This window comes from Ranitomeya imitator, chromosome 3 (genome assembly GCF_032444005.1).
Source record: "Ranitomeya imitator isolate aRanImi1 chromosome 3, aRanImi1.pri, whole genome shotgun sequence".
In the NCBI taxonomy this organism is placed as follows: domain Eukaryota; kingdom Metazoa; phylum Chordata; class Amphibia; order Anura; family Dendrobatidae; genus Ranitomeya; species Ranitomeya imitator.
In genome coordinates, this window is record NC_091284.1 from 99,684,672 (window position 1) to 99,705,195 (window position 20,524).

The 20,524-nt window shown below is 43.7% G+C and overlaps 1 protein-coding gene across 1 annotated transcript in view; it reads right to left on the reverse strand.

The window, feature by feature from the left end:
• Positions 1-4,110: 4,110 nt before the first annotated feature.
• The window catches only part of ERAL1 (Era like 12S mitochondrial rRNA chaperone 1), a 48,271-nt gene continuing 31,857 nt past the window's right edge, over positions 4,111-20,524 (reverse strand). The window contains exons 8-11 of the mRNA XM_069761213.1: positions 9,422-9,736; positions 7,860-8,009; positions 4,917-4,997; positions 4,111-4,812 (exon numbers count right to left, since the gene is read on the reverse strand). Of these exons, the coding sequence (XP_069617314.1) occupies positions 4,687-4,812; positions 4,917-4,997; positions 7,860-8,009; positions 9,422-9,736 (672 nt within the window). The 3' untranslated portion in view covers positions 4,111-4,686. The remainder of the gene's footprint in view (positions 4,813-4,916; positions 4,998-7,859; positions 8,010-9,421; positions 9,737-20,524) is intronic.

Here is a 20,524-nt window from a genome sequence, read left to right on the forward strand (position 1 = left end):
TCTGTGAGGGGGCTAAATTATATTCTGCGAGGGGGCTACCCCAACCCTTGCTACCCCAACCCTTGCTACATAATTAAGACGTGTACTACCTTATATTATACCCTGATATTCGTGCTTTTTACCACACAATTGGTGGTCTTGTATCTATTTCTATGTAGCTACATAGTGGGCCCAAGGTGCTCCAGTCCGACGCTGATGAGTCCTACTGATCCATGTTACCCCTCAGTTAATAAACTGTATACTCAGTGCCAGTAAATGCCACTGGAAGAGACTGACAGCAGCGTTTACAAGGCTGACCGCAGCGGGAGAGCTGGAGCGCCTCCTGCTGGACAACATGCAGCTCATCGATTGCACTGCACTTCCAAGTGAACAGTTCCCTTTCAGCACCCATGATGGCATGTGCCCTTCATCACTCAGCAGCGGACACTGGAGGTCCAGCAGGAGAGACTTTAGGATTAGGCATGGAGACATTGGGAAGTGAAGAAAAGATGTGAGAAAATGCAATTACGATATAAGCAATCACCATATCATGATACAAATGTGCCTTTATTATACATAGCAGAGTTATAGGCTTATAAAAGATGGCTTATCTGCGATTTTACACACGACTGCTGGAAACCACACACGATAATCCAGTGGCTTACAAAAATGTATAAAAGTAAATTACAATTTCATAATATAAATTAAATACAGTATTACGGGTATCAGACCCAATGAGGCCGGTGTCCCTACTCCGAAAAGCCATGTTTGAATTGCTCTATAATTCTGCCCTTATTTACACGGAGGTCAACATTGACACAAGGTAAGGTTTTAATATTAGACAGTGTAGGACCGCCCTGATCAGGGTCACCTTGTCGTGGTGGATGGCTTTTGTGCTATTTTTGATCAAAAACAGTATTACTAAAAACTCTGTTATTTTGTTATTTAAATGCACTTGCTTTTTATTTACTTAGTTACAGCAGGATTTTTGCTCATTTTTTCTCCTGTAGGTTTTATACTGTTACACTTTGTCAGAGTCAAGACACCACTCACCAGGTCTACAAACAGGTGTTTACTAATTAATCATAAGTGAATTACCCTGAATCATTAGGGCCACATTTTTTTCCAATTTTTAATAGTTTGTTTTATTTTAATACACCACCGTGCTGGCATCTCATTGCACACACCGCTTTACTTTACACAGCCTAGTGTGGGGTTCCTCACCTGTTAGCCAGTCGCCATACAACCTCCTCCTCTCCACCGGCTGCACGCAGACTTGTTATCCGATGGCTGCTGGCATTTTGGGGTCAGTAATGGGTAAGGAGTACTATGCTTGGTTCAGGAGAGTAATAATCAGCAGAGCAGCTCGGTATGATGAGCCCACCACTATATTTCCACATTCACAGAGTGACCTGTGTGGGCCCCGGCTAATGAAGGCACCTTAATAATGCCCTAGCCAGAGAATTCAGCACATACAGTGCCAGAGACTAAGGCCGGTTTCACACTTGCGCTCCCCTGATGTGCGGCGGGCTGCGGACTTCCTCCGTGAAGCCCCGCCCTCGGCCGCACCTCCCCGCATGCGACCTGCATACCTATATTTAACATTAGGTACGCAGGTCGTGCGGCTGTATGCGGATGGTGCCGCATGCGTCGTTTTGATAATGCGGCAAAAAAAAAAAAAAAAGCTACATGGCTGCGTCTCCGCTGGTCGCCGCATCGTCAAAACGACGCATGCGGCACCATCTGCATACAGCCGCACGACCTGCGTACCTAATGTTAAATATAGGTACGCAGGTCGCATGCGGGCCGCATGCAGATGTAGGCGGAGATAACAGCGCAGGTGCGGCCGAGGGCGGGGCTTCATGGAGGAAGTCCGCAGCCCACCGCACATCAGGGGAACGCAAGTGTGAAACCGGCCTTACCTATCCACCATGCCCCAGCTCGGAGGGCTCCAAAATACAGTGCCACATCACAGCTTGCCCCCTTATACAGTGCCACATCACAGCTTGCCCCCTTATACAGTGACACACCACAGCTTGCCCCCTTATACAGTGCCACATCACAGCTTGCCCCCTTATACAGTGCCACATCACAGCTTGCCCCCTTATACAGTGCCACACCACAGCTTGCCCCCTTATACAGTGCCACATCACAGCTTGCCCCCTTATACAGTCACACATCACAGCTTGCCCCCTTATACAGTGACACACCACAGCATGCCCCCTTATACAGTGCCACATCACAGCTTGCCCCCTTATACAGTGACATGCTGATAAGAGCCCCTTGAATAGTAGTCAGATCCTGTAGTTATGCATTTCTGTTCTCTGGGGTACGCTCTGAAGGACCACAGACATTGACTAACTTCAAGAGAAGCAGGAGCACAGGAGACTCATCCTTTCCCTGGCAGACAGTGGCACTTATTAAGCAGCACATGGTTGCCACTTGATATAGGCCTGCAGGTGATATATACTACATTGTTGGTACTTTGAGAGTTATCACTAATCTGGGGTGAGCATTCCATGCTTTTTCTTTTGAGAAGTGGCAAAATACACCCCTGGCAAATCCCTGTCATGGGCAGCCCAATCTCCAGACCTGAAGCCCATTAAAAACCTCTGGAATGTAATCAAGAGGAAGATGGATAGTCACAAGACATCAAACAAAGAAGAACTGCTTACATTTTTGGCGCCAGAAGCAGTGGCAAAGACTGGTGGAAAGCATGCCAAGACGCATGAAAGCTGTGATTAAAAATCATGGTTATTCCACAAAATATTGATTTCTGATCTCTTCCCAAGTTAAAACATTAGTATTGTTGTTTCTAAATGATTATGAACTTGTTTTTTCTTTGCATTATTTGAGGTCTGCAAGCAATGCATTTTTTGTTATTTTGACCATTTCTCATTTTCAGAAAATAAATACAAAATCTATTGCTTGGAAATTCGGAGACATGTTGTCAGAAGTTTATTGACTAAAAGAAGAATTTACATTTTACTCAAAAATACACCTATAAAGAGAAAAATCAGACAAACTGAACATTTTTCAGTGGTCTCTTAATTTTTGCCAGAGCTGTATATGTGTTGATGCATCAGTCCTTGCTCTTTCCTGCCCCTGGCAGTGCCCTTCTCATGTAGGAAGCTCATATTGTGAAATCTGGCCAGAGATCAGCATTAAAAGCTCTAACATCTAGATGTCAGTTACAGAACTGGTGCGGCGCCCCCTGCTGTTGTATTGATTTCCTCTTCGAGCATTCACCTATTGTATCCATTGTGGGAGAGAAGCCGCTTCTCTGCACAATCGCAGGAATCACTCCGCTACATGTACGAGGATCAGGGTATGTGCACACGTCAGGATTTCTTGCAAAAATTTCCTGAAGAAAACCGGAAATGTTCTGCAAGAAATCCGCATTTTATTTTTTGCGTTTTTTCCCCTTTTTTTTTAGCATTTTGCAAGCGTAATTAGCTTGCAGAATGCTAAAGTTTTCCAAGCTATCTGTAGCATGGCTTGGAAAACTGACTGACAGGTTGGTCACACTTGTCAAACATAGTGTTTGACAAGTGTGACCAACTTTTTACTATAGATGCTGACTAAGCAGCATCTATAGTAAAAGATAGAATGTTTAAAAATAATAAAAAAAAATTAAAAAAGTGGTTATACTCACCTGCAAACAGCCGATCTCCTCAGCGGCGTCCGTTCCTATAGATGGTGTGTGTGCGCAGGACCTTCGATGACGTCGCGGTCACATGAGCGGTCACGCGACCAATCAAGACGGCGACGTCATCGCAGGTCCTTCACACAGAGCATCTATAGAAACGGAAGCGGCAGCGTGCACCGATGAGAGGCGGGAGGACTCCGGGGCCATCAGAGGGTGAGTATATGACTATTTTTTATTTTAATTATTTATTTTATTTCTTATTTTATTTTAAGACTGTGCCCGTTGCTGATTGGTCGAGGCCGGCTGGCCTCGACCAATCAGAGACTGTTAGCGTCGCTGATTGGAGGCCGCCAGACCTCGACCAATCAGCGACGGGCACAGTCTGATTGGTCGAGGCCGGCTGGCCTCGACCAATCAGCAACGGGCACAGTCTGCCGCGAATTCTGGAATCATCAATGTCCTCCACTGCTGTCAAGTGCCGCCATTGTGTTGTCTAAGGGTCTAATTGTCTGTCTGTCTCGGATATCAGCCAATCAGCGATATTAGTGCGGGATTTAAACACCACTGACAGCGCAACATACATACAAATACTAGAATACCCAATGTATTTGAATCGGGCCAGCATCTAGTATCTAAATATAGAAGCATTGCTTTTTTTTTTTTTTTTTTTTTATAATTTTAACTGAAAACGAGAATGTTTTGTTTGATGTAATAAAAGAAAATAATCTTGATTGTTGGCACAACCCCTGGCTTTTATATAACATTGATCTATTGGTGCAATACCACAAGCTATGGTCATTAATGCCTCATAGTTAGTTATTAAAGCTGAGCCATTGAATATAGCTTTCTCAATGTCAGGAGTTGCATTTCCATTCCAGCAAGGTGCAGATGTGGACGTGTGAGAAACTATTTGATCATCTGTATCACCTTGTATCAAACAGTATAAACCACGGGGAACGTTTTCTTCTGAACCTCGCAGAAAACATCTCATAGTCCAATCCACAACTACAGTGCTGTTCCCACCACAAGTTTGGGCTTTCCATGTGGACATCTGGCCACTATCTCTTCCTAAACTTTACTGCAAGTTGTAGCCGGACATCACCCAGGAACGCATTCATTAGATCGCATCCGGCTTCCTTAGCAATCTTGCTGATCAGCTCTCCGCCCGGACCGATGACCAGTTTCTATGTAAAGGCAAATGACCAGGAGTGAGTAAATCGGCACGATCACGGGGCAGCCATCAGCTCTGTACTAGAGGAGTCATTACATGTGTGATGTCGCTACTCACCACATGGTTTTCTTTAGACACCAGCAACGTCTGCTTTATAACCAGTTCTCCGCCAGAACCTTCCTCCCATAATTCATTGACCTGTAATTAAAGTGTTTAGTAGCACGTCTCATTTTCCAATGTTACATCTACAATGTATAGTGTATACAGTGCATCAGTCACGTAATACATTGGGGTCATAACTTCCCGACACCTACACAGTCCAGAAAAGCTGAGGCAGAGGTTTAGCTGAACAGGCCGACACAGCCACTATGACTAGCGGACTGGGCCAGCTTCAGTCCCTTTGTGCTCCTCGGCAGCCAACCTGGGAGTGAGCAGAGTTTGGTGCAGTTACATGGTCGCGCTGTTGGTCCAATCTGTTAATCTTCAGGAGCACACCGTCACCTGGCAAACCAGAAACTGGGAGGAAAGGGAGCGATGTGCTCCTGAAGCTATCGGCACATGACTTATTATCGTCTTCAGAACAAGTTTTTATTCATTTTCTTTTTTTCTTCTTCAATCCCCATCTTCTAAGAGCAATAACAATATTTCTTTTCCATGAGTTGTATTTTGATGGCAAAATTTGGGGGTAGATATAAATGGTTTAAAAACTCTCTTGTGCAAAGAATAATCACTTGAATAGTTAGAATGTAGTTAGCTAGCTAGAAAAGACTTCCCTGACAATAACCACTGACAAGGTTTACGGCTACGAGGAGGTCTCCTTGCAAAAGCCCCTTTAAATACATGAAATAGTAACAATCATAACAAATTCAGTGCAAAAAGCAATGAGACATCTAAGAGAGGCACATTCAGATCCCTCTGTAATAATGTACTATATTTTTAGGATTATAAGATGCATCTTAACATAAGACAAACCCAAAGATTAGGCAGCAGAAAATAGGAAAAAACATTAGTTCCTATTAATTAAAACTTCCTTGTCGGTGCAAAGTAGAGGGGTCTTTATCATTAATTTTAATGTGCTACATGCACATATAGACACACACAGCTTTGCTACATGCACATATAGACACACACAGCTCTGCTACATGCACATATAGACACACACAGCTTTGCTACATGCACATATAGACACACACACCTTTGCTACATGCACATATAGACACACACACCTTTGCTACATGCACATATAGACACACACACCTTTGCTACATGCACATATAGACACAGCTTTGCTACATGCACATATAGACACAGCTTTGCTACATGCACATATATACACACACAGCTTTGCTACATGCACATATATACACACACAGCTTTGCTACATGCACATATATACACACACAGCTTTGCTACATGCACATATATACACACACAGCTTTGCTACATGCACATATAGACACAGCTTTGCTACATGCACATATATACACACACAGCTTTGCTACATGCACATATATACACACACAGCTTTGCTACATGCACATATATACACACACAGCTTTGCTACATGCACATATATACACAGACAGCTTTGCTACATGCACATATATACACAGACAGCTTTGCTACATGCACATATAGACACACACAGCTTTGCTACATGCACATATAGACACACAGCTTTGCTACATGCACATATATACACACACAGCTTTGTTACATGCACATATATACACACACAGCTTTGCTACATGCACATATAGACACACACAGCTTTGCTACATGCACATATAGACACACACAGCTTTGCTACATGCACATATAGACACACACAGCTTTGCTACATGCACATATAGACACACACAGCTTTGCTACATGCACATATAGACACACACAGCTTTGTTACATGCACATATATACACACACAGCTTTGCTACATGCACATATAGACACAGCTTTGCTACATGCACATATATACACACACAGCTTTGCTACATGCACATATATACACACACAGCTTTGCTACATGCACATATATACACACACAGCTTTGCTACATGCACATATATACACACACAGCTTTGCTACATGCACATATATACACACACAGCTTTGCTACATGCACATATAGACACAGCTTTGCTACATGCACATATAGACACACACAGCTTTGCTACATGCACATATATACACACACAGCTTTGCTACATGCACATATATACACACACAGCTTTGCTACATGCACATATAGACAGACACAGCTTTGCTACATGCACATATAGACATACACACAGCTTTGCTACATGCACATATAGACACACACAGCTTTGAAACATGCACATTTTATTTATTGTATAGGCTGATGAAAACTCATCTTCGTATGCCTGCTCTTGCTGCTTTCAGCGAGACTGGGCATAAGATGAGAATAGTACTCATCAGCTGACGCCTGTGACCGGCGGTAACCTTTTTACAGCTGTTCACAGCTGCTGGCTCACACGCTATGATCTATATGACAGCGTGGGAACTGCAGCGCTCTGACCAGTAAAAAACTTACCGCTGATCTTAGCCAGTGTTTCTCGCGCTGTCACACAGATGACAGCGTGGGAAACAACGGATGTTTCGCGTTGTGACACAGACTTCAGGGATAAGTCTACATTTGAGGTCCGTGCGCGGACAATCGATGTTCAGTATGGACCCCAAACTTTACCGTTCTTGTTCGCCCATCCCTCTCCACATAACCTGAAGAGTCCTGGAATTACCGAAGGTCCTTCAGCTGCTCAGCTCCTGCAGCTGCTCAGCTCCTGTAGCCTCCATTCTGGTCAGTGAGCTTCCTCTCTGACACTTATCTGTGCGATCGGTACAGAGCAGACAGGAGGAGAGACAGCAGTTCTGTGATTGGGAAGGAGACAGTGTCACCGTTCTTCTACATCACAGTAAGCTGCCCCAGGACAATAAGACGCAAACAATTTTTAACCAGAGTATTTCTTGTTAAAAAATGCTTCTTATAAATCGGAAGAATATGGTATGTAAAATAGATAAAAGAAAAAATGCTGTGTGTTTTACCTGTGTGATATTGTAAGGAATCTCCTCGGGCAAATATTCAAGAAGCTTCTCTCTAATAATATTGTTGCAGATTTCCTGTGGGGACTGAGTTGTCACAACCTCACTATGATATTCCCATTCTCCAGGATTGGCAGCAGTCATTAGATATTTCTAAAATAAGAAAAAAAAAAATAGGCTTTCAACTACACATATTCATGTACACTTCCGAAACATGTGCTTTGTCTAGCAATCAAAATTTCTTGATAACCAGTCAAAGGGACTGATCAGAAATAAAAGCAGTTATCCAAGATCACCTGTCACCAAGTCAAAAGTGGCCAATTTATGCTCATTTTCCTCCCAGTACTCGCAAAAAATCATATTTTAAACCACCATGTGATATGAGAAATATGGGCCATTTGTTGCATATTTTTATGGCTCCATTTCTTGTGCCTCACTGGACCCTGGGTGGGGAAGAAGGGTGTGTTCAGACTGTTCTGCAATATTACCGTAATCAGTATAAAAATAAGTGTTCAATACAAAGGCCCATATCTTTTGAACCATATCGAGGACTTAAAGGCCACAAAGTTCATCTTACATATTACATTATCTGTTCGATCACATAAAAAAGTAAAACAATTTTCCTGTATTTAGATATTACTATTACATATATGTGATGGGTCTCCCTGTTGGTCTATTGATTCCCTCTACACGTCCATCTAATGTGTCCAGTGCTAGTGGTCACAAATTCTCAGTGTGTACATGATTTGTGGGTGGCCACCTTGCCTGAGCTGCATCTATGTGAGTGATGTAAAGAGAAAAGAGTAAACTGGGTATATGTTTATTGACTTCTAGTATTCCAGGCATACTATGATTTGAGCAGGTAGGGGGAGAAAGTGAGCGGGAGGGTGAGCGGCAAACGGGAGGGTGAGCGGCAAACGGGAAGGGGAGCGGCAAACGGGAAGGCGAGCGGCAAACGGGAAGGCGAGCGGCAAACGGGAAGGCGAGCGGCAAACGGGAAGGCGAGCGGCAAACGGGAAGGTGAGCGGCAAACGGGAGGGCGAGCAGCAAACGGGAGGGCGAGCGGCGAACGGGAGGGCGAGCGGCGAACGGGAGGGCGAGCGGCGAACGGGAGGGCGAGGGAGAAAGAGAGATTTAAAAAAAAAAAAAGAAAAAAAAGAGCGGGCGAGAGAAAGATTATATAAAGTCAGTCTCTCTTTCGTTCTCCCATCTCTACTAACAAGCTCTATAACACAATCCTTACCTAGGCAAACAACCACTCTCAGACTGCAGAGGTGGACGGTAACCTAAGCAACGAGCAGTAAATAATAGAATTAAATATGCCTTGGTTCTTGAAAATGCAAATTTACTTTGCAATTTTTACCATTTAAGATGTTGACAAAATCTTTCTAAACTTATTAAGCAACTCAGGAAATTTGAAGGACGAAAACATATCTGTATGTAGCCTATAGAATGCTGAAGTCAATGCTGGGACAGACAATGATGAAAAAAAAAAATATTTTCTTATGTTGTGATATCCAATCTGCAGGACTTTGTTGCATATAAACTCAAAGGTAGAAACGTACCTTCAGTGTCTCGACTTCACCTCCTTCCAATGCTGACAGCATAAACACCTCCTGAAAATGAGGCCAACCCGTCCTGTCCTTTAGGTTCCTATATGCGACTTCCTGCTCACCACCGACATTTGAATCACGGCGTGATAGCTCCTTATGGCCCTCCGGCTGATCTCCGGGCTCTTTTATTATATGGGGATCTGGTTGGACACTTCTGTCTGAAGGTTTTTTACTAGATTTTATGACAGCTTTCCTTCCCTTCACCAGCCCTTCTGTTAGTTTGTGTGTGACTTCCAGCAGAGAGCTTTTTTGCTTCACTAGATCAACCTAAAATAAAAAAATAAATCTCAAATATATAATAAAGTAAGGGAGCACAAACGCAAAAACAAAAAAGGTACAGACATTACCAAGTCTCTCTTTTCATTCATTATATATATTTATTTTATATACCATATGTATGAAACAGTTGAGAAAAAAAAATGCTAAGGGCCGTGGGGAAGGAAAGGGGCATGGGGAAGGGAAGGGGCGTGGGGAAGGGGCGTGGGGAAGGGAAGGGGCGTGGGGAAGAGAAGGGGCGTGGGGAAGGGAAGGATGCAGGAGGAGAGCAGCAGCATGAGTGAGAAATCAATTGCACTATTGCCATATAGGTTTTACTTTGTATTGTTGCTGAAAAACATATTTAGAAAAGCTGGCAGGGGACAATATGACTGGACCGGGGGTCGGTCCTTGCTGGTAACCCTCAGATTTCCAGTTGTGATTGTTCGGTTGTCAGGTATTTTGACAGATATAACAAAAACATGGCAACTTGACAAAGAGGAGAAGTAACTCAAAAGACTTGACGTTTTATTTAGTATTTTTATTATATATATATTTTTTTTTTAAGACGGTAATTTTCTATTTGGACATCAATTCAGATTTCCACAATAGGACTCCTGTAATGCAGCATCACTGGACCTTGACTGTTCAGAAGAATATGAAAAGCTTCCGTCTGATGCTTATGTTGACGATTCTGCTCAATGGAATTCTCTGACCTGTGCGCTGCGTTGTCATACACGGCTCAGTGACTGACTGCAATATAATAGCACTATGGTATTTGCAGGATGCCTTCACATAGAAAAGAGATCTCCAATATGCCTGATACACAGAGAAAAGGTGCACGAGGTGAAATAACACTCTTTGCTTCTCTTGGGTAAATGGCGCCCTGAGGTTACCTTGATGTATAGGCTTGCTGCTTTCCTATGTATTATAATAATTTTATTTATATAGCGCCAACATTTTCTGCAGCCCTTTACAATTGAGAGGGGACATGTACAGACAATAACAATATAAAGTAAACTGTAAATAGATTAACAGTTACAGGAGTGAGGGCCTTGCTGCTCGCAAGCACAAAATCTAGAAGGAAATAGGGCGGGGGGCCATTATAGGTAGAACGTGCTTGTTATATAGGGTCGGCCATCAGCATAATAAATAGGGGTTTTCATATAAAGCTACATTGTCCAGTCATCAAGTGCAGTAACCGTGTGCTATAGGGTGCATGGAAGGTGTGGAGACAGATGAATAGGATTATGATTAGCATTTAAAAGGAGGGAACAGAGGAGAGAGGTTAGCAAGTTGAAGTGATAGGTCCGTCTAAATAGAGGTTTTTAAAGCAGTCTTAAAAACATGGGGGCTAGATATTAGTTGGATTGTCTGGGGGAGTGCATTCCAGAACACTGGTACAGCACAAGAGAAGTCTTGGTTACAGAGATGCAAGTTTCAGATTATGGAAGATGTTAGTCTTAAGGTACCTTCACACATAACGATATTGTTAACGATATCGTTGCTATTTGTGACGTAGCAACGATATCGTTAATGAAATCGTTCTGTGTGACAGCGACCAACGATCAGGCCCCTGCTGGGAGATCGTTGGTCGCTGAATAAAGTCCAGAACTTTATTTCGTCGCTGGACTCCCTGGAGACATCGCTGGATCGGCGTGTGTGACACCGATCCAGCGAGGTCTTCACTGGTAACCAGGGTAAACATCGGTAACTAAGCGCAGGGCCGCGCTTAGTAACCCGATGTTTACCCTGGATACCAGCGTAAAAGTTAAAAAAAACAAACACTAGATACTTACCTAACGCTGTCTGTCCTCCAGCGCTGTGCTCTGCACTCCTCCTGTACTGTCTGTGAGCCGGAAAGCAGACCGGCTCACAGCCAGTACAGGAGGAGTGCAGAGAAGCAGAGCACAGCGCTGGAGGACAGACAGCGGTAGGTAAGTATCTAGTGTTTGTTTTTTTTAACTTTTAGCATGGTATCCAGGGTAAACATCGGGTTACTAAGCGCGGCCCTGCGCTTAGTTACCCGATGTTTACCCTGGTTACCGGCATCGTTGGTCGCTGGAGAGCTGTCTGTGTGACAGCTCTCCAGCGACCAAACAGCGACGCTGCAGCGATCCGGATCGTTGTCGGTATCGCTGCAGCGTCGCTTAATGTGAAGGGGCCTTTAGATGAGTTGCAGAACGGAGGGCACGTGTAGGGTGATAGACCTGTGGAGACCTGTGCAGAACTGTGGAGGGCTTTGTGGGTGAGAAATACGTTTGTATTGTATTCATGAGTAACGAGTGCCATGACTGGCACAAGGTGGAGGAATTGGTGTAGTGGCTGGACAAAGACATGACCCTGATGGCTGAATTCAGGGCAGAATGGAGAGAACGTTTGGTTAGAGGGAGACAGATCAGAAGAGAGTTGCAGTAGTCCAGATGAGAATGAATAAAGGTACCGTCACACTAAGCGACGCTGCAGCGATACCGACAACGATGTCGATCGCTGCAGCGTCGCTGTTTGGTCGCTGGAGAGCTGTCACACAGACAGCTTTCCAGCGACCAACGATCCCGAAGTCCTCGGGTAACCAGGGTAAATATCGGGTTACTAAGCGCAGGGCCGCACTTAGTAACCCGATGTTTACCCTGGTTACCGTTGTAAATGTAAAAAAAAAAAAAAAACACTACATACTTACATTCCCGGTGTCTGGTCATGTCCCCCGGCGTCAGCTTCCCGCACTGACTGAGCGCCGGCTGTAAAGTACAGCGGTGATGTCACCGCTGTGCTGTACTTTACGGCTGGCCGGCGCTCACCAGTCAGTGCGGGAAGCTGAAGGCGAGGGACCTGACCAGACACCGGAATGTAAGTATGTAGTGTTTTTTTTTTTACATTTACAACGGTAACCAGGGTAAACATTGGGTTACTAAGCGCGGCCCTGCGCTTAGTAACCCGATATTTACCCTGGTTATCAGTGAAGACATCGCTGAATCGGTGTCACACACGCCGATTCAGCGATTTCAGCGGGAGAGCCAGTGACAAAATAAAGTGCTGGACTTTCCCCAGCGACCAACGATCTCCCAGCAGGGGCCTGATCGTTGGTCGCTGTCACACATAACGATTTCGTTAACGATATCGTTGCTACGTCACGAAAAGCAACGATATCGTTAACTATATCGTTATGTGTGAAGGTACCTTAAGAGCGTCAGTAAGAGTTTTTGCAGTTTCAAAGGTGAGAAAAGGTCGGATTCTGGAGATGTGTTTAAGATGCAGGTGAAAGGAGCGAGTGAGTTATTCGGTTTGGGAATAATACAAAGTTCTGTGTCAAATACAAACCCAAGACATGGAGCATGCAACTTGGGAGTTATGGATGAACCACACAAGGTAATTGAAATTCAGCTTTGGAGCGATTCAGTTTCAGATAGAGGGAGGACATGATGTTAGCAACAGTGGACAGATGATCCCAGGTATTTTGTATTAAGGTGTGGGTGCTGTTAGGATATGACAAGCCAGGTATACAACAAGCACAGGGTTCATGTACATATTGATGCAAGAGCAGGTTCCCATACTAGTTCCCAGCAGCATTCACAATATATATTGTTATATGGGAAAGTGGGAACATAGGTGCGATATACTGATGAACAGCCACTGAAACACCTATCAATCATGGGGGGGGGGCTGCTTATGGCCTCTTTTACAGTCTGATATCAGTAACCCACTGTAGGAATGCTCGCTCCAAATGGTCAGCCAGTGTATGCATAAAAATCACTGTGGTCAGCAGAACATCACCCTGTGTAAACAGGAGACATGCTGCTGATAACATGATACAGTATGGAGCATTAATGGACACAGACAGAAGACGGCTCCTATGCAAGAACAACATATGGGCCCTTTACAGCTCATCATAAAGCACAATACCACCCGATTTGGAGGTGGAAATGGCCCCTATACCATTTGGGACTCTGTGCACAGGTTGCACCAATGGAATGTCTGTCCCTGATATCAGGAAGGAACAATGAGGACAGTGATGAAGATGTACATGGAACTACTGCACTATATAAGTGAGTAAAATATTAGCGATGGTTCAGTCTCCAGCACTACTCGTCCGCCTGTGTAATCAACAACTCGAATAAAATTGATCTCGGATCACGTAAATGGGCCACTAGGGTCATATTTGCATTTAGAGACTCACAGGACCCTTCAATGTGAGATTGAAAAAAATATCAATCAATAGCTCATTATTAAAGGGAATCTGTCACCTAATTTTGGCCCTATAAGCTGCGGCCCCCGCCATGAGGGGCTTATCTACAGCATTCTGTAATGCTGTAGATAAGCCCCCAACGTAACCTGAAAGATAAGAAAAACAGGTTAGACTATACTCACCCAGGGGCGGTCCTGATGGGCGTCGCAGTCCGGCGCCTCCCATCTTCATACGATGTTGTCCTCTTCCTTGCTTCCTGTAGCGGCTCCGGCGCAGGCGTACTGATTTGCCCTGTTGAGGGCAACGTAAAGTGCTGCAGTGCGCAGGCGCCTGGCCTCTCTGACCTTTCCCAGCGCCTGCGCACTGCAGCAAATTTGGCACCTCAGTTTACTTTTTTTTTTTTTTAAGGTTTTCAGCATTTATTATACGTTTAAATAATGTTATATTGTTATACTACTAGACTTTTATGGGTGCGGTGACCCTAATTACTTTCACTATTCTTTTTATTTTAAAACCGGGATAGAGGATGGTTATTTAGCTCTTATATTTTCTATTTTAAGAATCACTCCCAAAGTGTTTATCCTGTTAATTTATTGCAGTCATCATATTACATAGCACTGTGGTTCTTACAATTGCTCATTTGCCTTTCTATAGCTAATTCTTATCTTTTCCATTAGGTCCATGACATCACGTGATTAAAAACTGACTAGCTGAATCCTTCTAAGGCCTCTTTCACACTTGCGTCGGTACGGGTCTGTCGCTATGCGTCGGGCCGACGTACCGATGCACCTTGTGAAATTTCTGCACGACGTGGGCAGCGGATGGAGTTTTTCAACGCATCCGCTGCCCATTTTAAAGTCAGGGGAGGAGGGGGCTGAGTTTCGGCAGCGCATGTGCAGTAGAAAATGGCAGACGCGACGGACAAAATAACGTTCACTTGAACTTTTTTTGTGCCGACGGTCCACCAAAACACGACGGATCTGTCGCACGACGGATGAGATGTGTGGCCATCCGTCGCTAATACAAGGATCCGTTTTTTGCCCAAAATGACGATTTGCGACGGATCTGAAAAGACAGAAGTGTGAAAGAGGACTAAGCTCTATGTAGAAACAGGAAGCCTCTTTTCCCTGCATGAGTCATCACTAGGGATGAGCAGATCCATGGATGTTCGGGTTCATTGGGTTTGGCTGAATTAGTTAAGTTTGGCTTCCGAACGGGACATCGAACCCCAAAGAAGTCAATGGCAAATGCTATAAAATGGCTGTAAAATGGTCATAGTAAGGGCTAGGGGCTGCAAAAGGAAGCTAAATGGGGGTAAGAGCACGACAAGTGTCCTGCAAATTTGGATATTGAAATTACTAAAAATAACATACCATATATACTAGAGTATAAGCCGAGATTTTCAGCCCACTTTTTTGGGCTGAAAGTAACCCTCTCGGCTTATACTCGAGTCATACCCAGGGGTCGGCACGGGAGGGGGAGCGGAGATGTGTAATAATACTCAACTGCTCCTGGCGCGTCCCTGCACGTCTGTTCCCCGGCGCCGGCAGCTTCTTTCTGTAGTGAGCGGTCACATGGTACCGCTCATTACAGTAATGAATATGGACCTAACTCCACTCCCATAGGGGTGGACCCACATATTCATTACTGTAATGAGCGGTACCATGTGACCGCTAACTACAGGAAGATGATGCCGGCACCAGGAGCAGGTGAGTATGGCGGGGGCAGTGTGCGATATTCACCTGCTCCCCGTTCCACCGTCGGCGGCACTGCGTCTTCCACGTCCCCTGCAGCGACGCGCAGGTCAGAGGGCGCGATGACGCGATTAGTACACGCCACCCTCTGCCTGAACAGTCAGTGCAGAGGACAGGGAAGACACAGCGGCGGTCAGCGGTGGAACGGGAAAGGTGAGTATAGCAAGCGCCGGGGGCCTGAGCGACAAGAGGTGAGTATGTGATTTTTTATTTTTTTTAATCGCAGCAGCAGCATATGGGGCAAATATCTGTATGGAGCATCTTATGGGGCCATGTGCAGCATTATATGAGGCAAATATCTGTATGGGGCCATGTGCAGCATTATATGGGGCAAATATCTGTATGGAGCATCTTATGGGGCCATAATCCACATTTGTGGAGCATTATATGGGGCAAATGTGTCTATGGAGCATCTTATGGGGTCATAATCAACATTTGTGCAGCATTATATGGGGCATATTTTAATATGGAACATCTTATGTAGCCCATCATAAACTGGATGGAGCATTATATGGGGCTTATTTTGTATGGAGCATCTTATGGGGCCATCGTAAACTGTATGGAGCACTATATGGGGCTCCTTATTCAATATGGCTATTCAAAAACACTTAAACTACTGAGGTCTCAATTAATTTTACTTTTATTGGTACCTATTTTTATTTTTGAAATTTACTAGTAGCTGCTGCATTTTCCAACCTAGGCTTAAACTCGAGTCAATAAGTTTTCCCAGTTTTTTGTGGCGAAATTATGGGTCCCGGATTATACTCGAGTATATAAGGTAGAATCCCTGGGACAAATCTAACAAGTTTGTGAAGTGGATTGGATTAAAAAAATTTTTTGGGAAGAGGAGACCATGTACCACAATGACCGGGAACACACAGATGGTACAGTTAAACTGGGAATGGTCGTTAACTCAGTCAATTTGGATTACCTTTTTTTGAATTTCTGGCTACAGATCGCAATAAAATTATGAACCGGTAAAGGAATACATGGAAAGCCTGACAGAGGCGCCGCAAAGGCCTCCACGCCATCGCCCGAGCGACCCTGTGCATTGGCATTGCCTTGGGTATGTTGGTTAACATGGCAGGGTGGCCATGGTGTCCTCTGGAGGCCATTCGCCTCACCCTCGCCGTTCAAGGGGCGTTTTCTCTCCGCTTGCCCGCACAGCGAGCTGCTCTCACTTCCGACCACCTTCACCAATGCTGTACGGATTACGATACATGCTGGTGACCTTGGAGTACAGTGAATCTGGGTTTGAATCTGGAGAGGCAGTCTGAAAAATGAGAACCACATCCAAGGAAGGCAGCAGTCAAGAAAATTAACCACTCCTCAACTGAGTCAGCAGTTGATGTTGCAAGAAACAATAGCCATCCATGACAATTTAGAGGCTCTGTTTGGAATGATTACTTAAACGGGTTTTTCCATGAACAGAAGTTTGTTTTTATCAATAGATCTTGGAATAATAATAATTTCCACAATTGCATGTATTTAAATAAAATGTTCCTGTGCTGAGATAATCTTATAAATGTGCCGCTGCTGTGTACTGTTTAATGGCTGTGTCTGACCGTACAGGAACATGGTCTGATCGTACCACATCTCCTGACCAGGGAGGAAGAAAAAGTATACAGACAGGACAGCAGGGGATCACAGCTGATTGATTCTTTGAAGTAAAACATTGCTGCTGTAATGTCTGTATACTCTTTCTTCCTCCACATGACTCCCACAGACACTTTCGGATTGCAAAAAATGTTGGTTTTGCACACTACTATCACAGACACGGGTGCAGGTTACAAAGAATGTTTTTGGAAAACTGCGCACATGCAAAACCTAATTTTGTCCCTCACTTCAGCTAAGTCCTGTCCCTACACTAAGCAGAGCAGAAATAAAAAATAATCTTGAACCAGGAGAAACAGGTCCAAGTGGAGGAGGAGGTGGACGAGGTGGTGTAGGTAGAAGAGGCAAAGCAGGAGTAATCCAACACTGATTTTTGTGGGTTTTTATTTGTTTTTATTGAACAGACTTAAAAACAACATAGAAATAACAAAACTAAAATGAATAATCTAGAACCAGGAGGTGTAGATCCACTTGGAGCAGGAGGTGGACGTGGCGGAGTAGGTGGAAGGGGTGGAGGAGGCGGTAGCCAACACAGGTAGGTGCAGCTCTTATAGTTGAAGACACAAAAGAGAATGGTAAAACCAAAAACACTCAGTTTGAAAAAATGTTTGCAGTAATCCGCAAGTGCTAGTAAAAGATGTAAATAACAGGGTATTTGGTTGATACGTTTTTTGCAAAAAATGTATACTAAGCTGCTCTACCAATCTTCACGGTATACCCATATCAGAGCAGTCCTAACTAATGTATGCAATCCCTATCTGATGTATTTAAAAACCTGATCATCTGTATATTACCTGTGTGAACAGGGTTCAGAGAGGAAAAATCCATGTGTGCATACAGGGCAGAACAGCTTTTGTGCAGCTAGCCCAAGAGGAGTGGTGGAACTCCCCAGTCTTGTAGACACAAGAGAACAATCATGGAAACAGGAACACATGGGCTACTTGCACAGTGAACAAGTCTGTAAGAACATGTTCACACACCACCAAGAAACCTGAAGACACAAAAGAGAATGGTAAAACCAAAAACACTCAGTTTGAAAAAATGTTTGCAGTAATCCGCAAGTGCTAGTAAAAGATGTAAATAACAGGGTATTTGGTTGATACGTTTTTTGCAAAAAATGTATACTAAGCTGCTCTACCAATCTTCACGGTATACCCATATCAGAGCAGTCCTAACTAATGTATGCAATCCCTATCTGATGTATTTAAAAACCTGATCATCTGTATATTACCTGTGTGAACAGGGTTCAGAGAGGAAAAATCCATGTGTGCATACAGGGCAGAACAGCTTTTGTGCAGCTAGCCCAAGAGGAGTGGTGGAACTCCCCAGTCTTGTAGACACAAGAGAACAATCATGGAAACAGGAACACATGGGCTACTTGCACAGTGAACAAGTCTGTAAGAACATGTTCACACACCACCAAGAAACCTGAAGACACAAAAGAGAATGGTAAAACCAAAAACACTCAGTTTGAAAAAATGTTTGCAGTAATCCGCAAGTGCTAGTAAAAGATGTAAATAACAGGGTATTTGGTTGATACGTTTTTTGCAAAAAATGTATACTAAGCTGCTCTACCAATCTTCACGGTATACCCATATCAGAGCAGTCCTAACTAATGTATGCAATCCCTATCTGATGTATTTAAAAACCTGATCATCTGTATATTACCTGTGTGAACAGGGTTCAGAGAGGAAAAATCCATGTGTGCATACAGGGCAGAACAGCTTTTGTGCAGCTAGCCCAAGAGGAGTGGTGGAACTCCCCAGTCTTGTAGACACAAGAGAACAATCATGGAAACAGGAACACATGGGCTACTTGCACAGTGAACAAGTCTGTAAGAACATGTTCACACACCACCAAGAAACCTGAAGACACAAAAGAGAATGGTAAAACCAAAAACACTCAGTTTGAAAAAATGTTTGCAGTAATCCGCAAGTGCTAGTAAAAGATGTAAATAACAGGGTATTTGGTTGATACGTTTTTTGCAAAAAATGTATACTAAGCTGCTCTACCAATCTTCACGGTATACCCATATCAGAGCAGTCCTAACTAATGTATGCAATCCCTATCTGATGTATTTAAAAACCTGATCATCTGTATATTACCTGTGTGAACAGGGTTCAGAGAGGAAAAATCCATGTGTGCATACAGGGCAGAACAGCTTTTGTGCAGCTAGCCCAAGAGGAGTGGTGGAACTCCCCAGTCTTGTAGACACAAGAGAACAATCATGGAAACAGGAACACATGGGCTACTTGCACAGTGAACAAGTCTGTAAGAACATGTTCACACACCACCAAGAAACCTGAAGACACAAAAGAGAATGGTAAAACCAAAAACACTCAGTTTGAAAAAATGTTTGCAGTAATCCGCAAGTGCTAGTAAAAGATGTAAATAACAGGGTATTTGGTTGATACGTTTTTTGCAAAAAATGTATACTAAGCTGCTCTACCAATCTTCACGGTATACCCATATCAGAGCAGTCCTAACTAATGTATGCAATCCCTATCTGATGTATTTAAAAACCTGATCATCTGTATATTACCTGTGTGAACAGGGTTCAGAGAGGAAAAATCCATGTGTGCATACAGGGCAGAACAGCTTTTGTGCAGCTAGCCCAAGAGGAGTGGTGGAACTCCCCAGTCTTGTAGACACAAGAGAACAATCATGGAAACAGGAACACATGGGCTACTTGCACAGTGAACAAGTCTGTAAGAACATGTTCACACACCACCAAGAAACCTGAAGACACAAAAGAGAATGGTAAAACCAAAAACACTCAGTTTGAAAAAATGTTTGCAGTAATCCGCAAGTGCTAGTAAAAGATGTAAATAACAGGGTATTTGGTTGATACGTTTTTTGCAAAAAATGTATACTAAGCTGCACAGATGATCAGGTTTTTAAATACATCAGATAGGGATTGCATACATTAGTTAGGACTGCTCTGATATGGGTATACCGTGAAGATTGGTAGAGCAGCTTAGTATACATTTTTTGCAAAAAACGTATCAACCAAATACCCTGTTATTTACATCTTTTACTAGCACTTGCGGATTACTGCAAACATTTTTTCAAACTGAGTGTTTTTGGTTTTACCATTCTCTTTTGTGTCTTCAGGTTTCTTGGTGGTGTGTGAACATGTTCTTACAGACTTGTTCACTGTGCAAGTAGCCCATGTGTTCCTGTTTCCATGATTGTTCTCTTGTGTCTACAAGACTGGGGAGTTCCACCACTCCTCTTGGGCTAGCTGCA